This window comes from Cyprinus carpio, chromosome A16, assembly GCF_018340385.1.
Source record: "Cyprinus carpio isolate SPL01 chromosome A16, ASM1834038v1, whole genome shotgun sequence".
NCBI lineage: Eukaryota > Metazoa > Chordata > Actinopteri > Cypriniformes > Cyprinidae > Cyprinus > Cyprinus carpio.
The window spans coordinates 22,541,985-22,547,984 of record NC_056587.1 but is presented as its reverse complement, the minus strand read 5'-3'; the positions used below and the strand labels follow the sequence as shown (position 1 = coordinate 22,547,984).

The 6,000-nt window shown below is 31.7% G+C and overlaps 1 protein-coding gene across 1 annotated transcript in view; it reads right to left on the bottom strand.

The window, feature by feature from the left end:
* Positions 1-1,674: 1,674 nt before the first annotated feature.
* The window catches only part of LOC109047077 (RNA-binding protein 24-like), a 114,119-nt gene continuing 109,793 nt past the window's right edge, over positions 1,675-6,000 (bottom strand). Inside the window, exon 4 of the mRNA XM_042773277.1 lies at positions 1,675-2,130. Within this exon, the coding sequence (XP_042629211.1) occupies positions 1,689-2,130 (442 nt within the window). The 3' untranslated portion in view covers positions 1,675-1,688. The remainder of the gene's footprint in view (positions 2,131-6,000) is intronic.

The following is a 6,000-nucleotide window of genomic DNA, read 5'->3' as shown; positions in this document are numbered from 1 at the left end:
TACTCGACTTTTAATGCAGAAAATAACGTTAAAATGAAATTAACCTATTTACTTATAAAACTGAAACTAAAACCATACTACTCGAAATAAATATAAAAAAAACTTTATAAAGCACAAAATTACTAGAACTTTAAAATGAAAGACTAAATATTCTTATAAATAGTAATATATATATATATTATTAGTTACATATATATATATATATATATATATATATATATATATATATATATATATAAAATCAATAAACTATAAACTTTAAATGGCAATAAATACACAGGAAAAAAAGTGGCACAAGATACTTTTAATAAATCATCACAATTATCTGATGTACACTTTTTTTTTTTTTAAATCAAATTATACTTATTTATTGTGAAAACTTCAATCATCTGCAAAATGTATTTTTCATCAATAGAATATGTTATTGCCTTTTATATAATAAATACTTGACATAAATTGTGTAGATGCAACATAACGATCCTGCTCTTTTCATAAATGTTAATGCACATGAAATAAACACAAAAGGCAACAAACAAATCTAATTCAGTGGCATTCACGCCTATTAACCATAATAAAGGCACATTAATCCAGCAGTGTGAACTAATCCTGAAACATAGTGCTCGTAGCTTTTATTTTTGAAAATGTAGTAATAAATATAAATTAAGCCGCTTTGCTATCAGTTAGAGTTTGTATTTTAAGGCACAGAGATGCACTAGTGCAGTTGAACACAGACACATCAAATCCTTCATTCCTTGATCTGTGATCCCAGTAAGGCACTTTTGTTTGTTTGATTTCATCTGGAAGACAAATATATGATAATCTGTCCAACGATACTATATTCTGTGTTTATGAAAATAATCGGGTGTAAGATATATGAGTTCTGTGATGCATTTAAAGGAATAGTTCACTCAGTACAAGATACTGATTACTTACAAATCCACCGTTAAGATGTTTTTAACTTCAAATCATTGCGTCCAATCCATAATCCATAACACTTCCTGCAGTGGAAAAAAAGTGCATCTGCTGTTGTCTCTCACATCAAAATCCAGACACATATTTGTTTAGAGGTGTTTAAACGCTGCTTGATCTGTGCAGATTTCTCTCCTGATTCACACCAGAACACTTTTCACTGGAGGAAGTGTTATTATGGATTATAAACTCTACGTATTTTAGTTAAAAACATCTAATGCTTGATGTGTTTCAGCTTTTGTCTTCTCCAGATGTTCACTGAAGGACTGGAGTGCTGTGGATTATTGCATGTTTTATCAGACTCTCATTCTGTATTCTGCACCCACGGTACACGCACGCTACATTTATCCAAATCTGACTGGCAACAACTCCATCCTGGTCTCGGATGAATCAACCAAATTTCATTGTTAGTGTCCCATTCCTTTAAATAAATAACTCACCTAAAAATTAATTCTGTCATCATCTACTCACCCTTATGCTGGTCACCAACCATTTTTCCCCGCAGGGACACACAAAAGTGCCGAAATTTTATCGATTTGATGTTTAAGCATCTGCATAATTTCCTAACATGACACTTTAATGCGCTTTAATAACAAACCAAATGCTTCCGTTTGTGTTGCATTAAAAAAAGAAAGTTTCCTAATGACACAAGGGTGAGTAGCCTAAATAATATTCTTGTACACATAAACGACAACCAGTGTTCTTTTCCATAATAAATATTAAATACTACAAATAAAATAGCAATAACAGAAGAATAAAAAAAGGTATATCAGCTGGTGAACAGTAAAAAGTGACACAGTCATAAACGCCCAGCGATCCCCACTGCATGCGGTCCGTCGAAGCTGCTGCGGCTGATACTGAGCGAACGCCGCAGCGGCTCCCGGTGCAGGCGATGCTAGCGGCCGCTGGACGTAACTGTATTGCCGCGGCGCAGCGACGTAACCCGCGGCGGCCGGCGAGGCAGCATACGGGTACTGATCGTAAGCGGCGGCGGCGGCGGCTGCAGCGGTTGTGGCGGCGGCGGCGGAGTACTGCGCGTACGCGGCTCCGGTGTAATCCAGGTACGGAGACGCCGCGGCCGAAGCGGCGGACGGCTGGACGTGAGGGATCACCACGCTGGGCTGAACAAACGCCTGCGGGTACACATAGTGAGCGGGGATCCTGAGGGACACAGAGATCATGTGATCAGACTGGGAGCGAGCTGAACATCGACTTCAACATGAAACAGCACAGGGTTATTCACATCAACAATAGAGCATGCTGGGAAGAGTCATCGTGGATCAGTAACTCTGTCATTTCACACTGTGAAGATGCAAATATCAACAACAGGTTTTCAGGGATTTACAGGTGTAAATGCATTATTGTGAAGCCTATTACTGAAACTATCAATGCAGAAAAAAAAAAAAAGAAAAAAAAAAAAAAAAAAAATAAAAAAAAACATAAATAATAGAAAAAAAAAAAAAAAAAAAAAAAAAAAAAAAAAAAAAAAAAAAAAAAATAAAAAAAAAAAAAAAAAAAAAAACATACAAAAAAAAATAAAAACATTAAAAAAAACAAAAACAATATTTTTAATTTAATAAAAAGTCTAAAAAAAAAAAAAAAAAATAAGAAGAAAAAAAAAAAAATAAAAGTAAAAAAAAAAAAAAAAAAAAAAAAACAAAAAAATAAGAAAGAACTAATAAAAAAAAAAATAAAAAAAAAAAAAACTGCCAAAAATAAAAAAAAAAATAAAAAAACAAAAAAAAAAAAAATAAAAAAAAAAAACAAAAAAATATAAAAAAAAAAAAAAATAAAAATAAGAAAAAACAAAAAAAAAAAAAAAAAAAAAAAAAAAAAAAAGCAAAGGTAAGACATTAATACGTATTTTTAAAAAAAATAGATTTTATTGTCAAAACCTTTGTCTCTCAATCTTCAAATGTGAAAATTCAGCATTTTTTTTAGAATAATATAACATGTACTAATAAAAAAGAAATAATTTCATGCATACTTAAGATCAAATATGAAATATGAAGAAAAAACAAAAATCAAGGTAAATATTACAGAATATTTTTTAAATCTCTATTATGTCAAATTAAGCAAAAACTATTATTTAGCACTGTGTGCATTTAAGTCAAATCAGCCATAAGATTAATAAATTATTTTACCCAGACATTCATTCCTGCTTCTTGCACTTGATGAATCCCAACTCACCTAAATGAACGTCATCTTTGTAGTCATTAATAGGTGCCTTCACTAACAACAGAGTCTTTCTTTAGTTTTTAACGGACCATTTCAGCTCTTGATGATGTTTCCAAATGAATGCTGTTATGTTACTGATATAACTCTGGCAAATCCATTTCACTTGCAAACTCCGCATTCAAATTACGAGTTCAGGTCATAATATTGCCTAACCTTGCACTCAAATAAAACAAAAATGACAGATCAATCAATATCACAGCAGAAAAAAACACCCTTCCAAAAAAAGGAAAAGAAAACAGAGCGTAGCTTTGACAGCAATTCTGCAATCATAAACGTTCGGGTCAATGTTACTGACGCACCAAACAATCTTGAAAAAAAAGAAAGAGGAGAAATCCAGTTTCTCACACTGTACGCGCGCTCACATCGCACGTCACACACACAACGCTTGAAGAGGAATAGGGGGTTGGAAATCTGATAAATACACCACATCTAACGTCCAACTTCTGAAGGGTAAGCAGCAAGCGCAGCAAGGTGTGTTTTAAGCATCTTTACACTGCAAGGCAACAACGGCAAATAAGTAAAAAGCTTATTTCACCCAAAAATTAAATGAAAAAACTAAATATAAAAATTACTTGGTTGACTCATGACATTATGCATTACAGAAAATGCACTACAGAAAATCTTACAATGATGAATATAATATAATATAATAAATATTTTTGAGGAACCAGGAGGGTAAATGTGCTTAGTCACAAAGCAAAATAAAATAAAATAAATTAAAATAAATAAATTATATGTATAAATATAGTAACAATTATTATCATTATATTGTAAGTTATTGTCATTATACACTAACAGTCAAAGTGTTTAAACAGTAAGATTTCTAAATAAAGAAGCAAAGCCGTAATATTGTGAAATATTTACTACGGTTTAAAATAGCTGCTTTCTATTTGAATATATATTTAAAATGTAATTTATTTCTGTGATGTGCAGCTGTATTTTCCAGCATCATTACTCCGGTTTTCAGTGTCACGTGATCTTACAGAAATCATTCAAATGTGCTGATTTGCAGCTCAAAAATATTTATTATTATTAGTATTAGCTTATGAGAAACGTGAATTAGAATTTTTTTTTCAGAACAGCTGAGTAGAATTTTTTTCAGGATTCTTTGATGAATAGAAAATTCAGAAGAACAGCATTTACCTGAAATAGAAATATTTTGTAACATTATAAATGTCTTTATCGTCACTTTTGATTTAAAGCATCCTTGCTAAATAAAAGCAATAATTTGTATAATTATCTATAGTTACAAAAGCTTTCTATTTCAGATATTTGGATATTTGGATCTTTCTATTCATCAAAGAATCCTGAAAAAAAAAAAGTTTTAAGTTTTAATTATAATAATAATAAATGTTTTTTGAGCAGCAAATCATCATATTAGAATGATTTCTGAAGATCATGTGACACTGAAGACTGGAGTAATGATGCTGAAAATACAGCTGCACATCACAGAAATATTACATTTTAACAGAGATTCACACAGAAAACAGCTGTTTTAAAATAGTAAAAATATTTAAAATTTTTTACTGTTTTTGCCATATTCTAGACCAAATAAATGCAGGAGACTAAAAAAAAAAAACATTAAAAATCTTACTGTTCAAAAACTTTTGACTTGTAGTGTATGCTTAAAGACAAACATTCTTCATCTACTAATCATTTTCCATATTTTTTTTTCTCACTTTTGACTTCAGCATTGCATCTATAACATCTGTTATCTAAACGGCTAAAATTGCTAACAGGACCTTTAATTTGACAGTGTAAAGATGCCTGGAGTCATGTATGCTAAAGCTGGAAGTTTAAAGACGAAGCGTTTTAATTTCTGAGCCACTAGCAGCCCCGGACAAACTGCAAAAATAATCACCGTTAAGACACGTCCATATGTTGCTGGGCAGATTTCATTTGTAATTTTCCATGGCTGAAATGAGTCCTGAGCGGCAAACATGCAAAAACAACAGGTGCTGGTGTTAAATGTGGCCATAGATGAGTTGGGAGTGTGTAACAGGCCATTCCTTACTGTCAGTCCGCTGGAGTGACGGGACGGCTGTGGAGAGGCTATTTCTGTTGCCCTGCTGTCATAAACGGAAAGATGAGCAGCGCTCCTATAAGCAACACATGGCCCGACACTTTAACTCAGTCCTGAACCGCCATAAACACACAACGCATTACTGTGCTTCACAATTCATCTGGAAGAGTAAAACGGTCCACTGTAAACGAATTAGATGCAGTAGCAACAAAGCTCTTTTGATGTAGTTAATCTAGATCACTAGATGACTGGCATGTAGCATTTATGGAAGCTTATTTACAAAATAACAATATAATTCTTGCGAATTTTTCATCTCACAGTTCTGACTTTTCTTCTTAGAAAATCTCTCTCACAAAAGTGATTTGTGACTTGTGATCTTAGAATCTAAAATCTAAGATTTTTTTTTAATTCTAAAATTACACTTCACAATTCCATTTTTTCCCCACAGAAATCTAAAATTACATCTCGCTATTCTGACTCTTTTCTTAGAATTGTATAATTACTTCTTGTAATTCTGACTTTCTTGCCTTTTTTCAAAAAAATCTCATAATTTTGACTTGTTTCCTCATAATTCTAAAATTAGATCTAGTCATTCTGACTTTTCCCTCATAATTCTAAAATTAAATTTCAGAATTTTGACTTATCAAAATTCTAAAATTGCATTTCATAATTTTGACTTTTTCTCAAAATTCTAAAATTACATTTCATAATTCAGGCTTTTTTTAAATTATAAAATTACATCTCATAAATTTTGACTTTTTTTTCTCAGA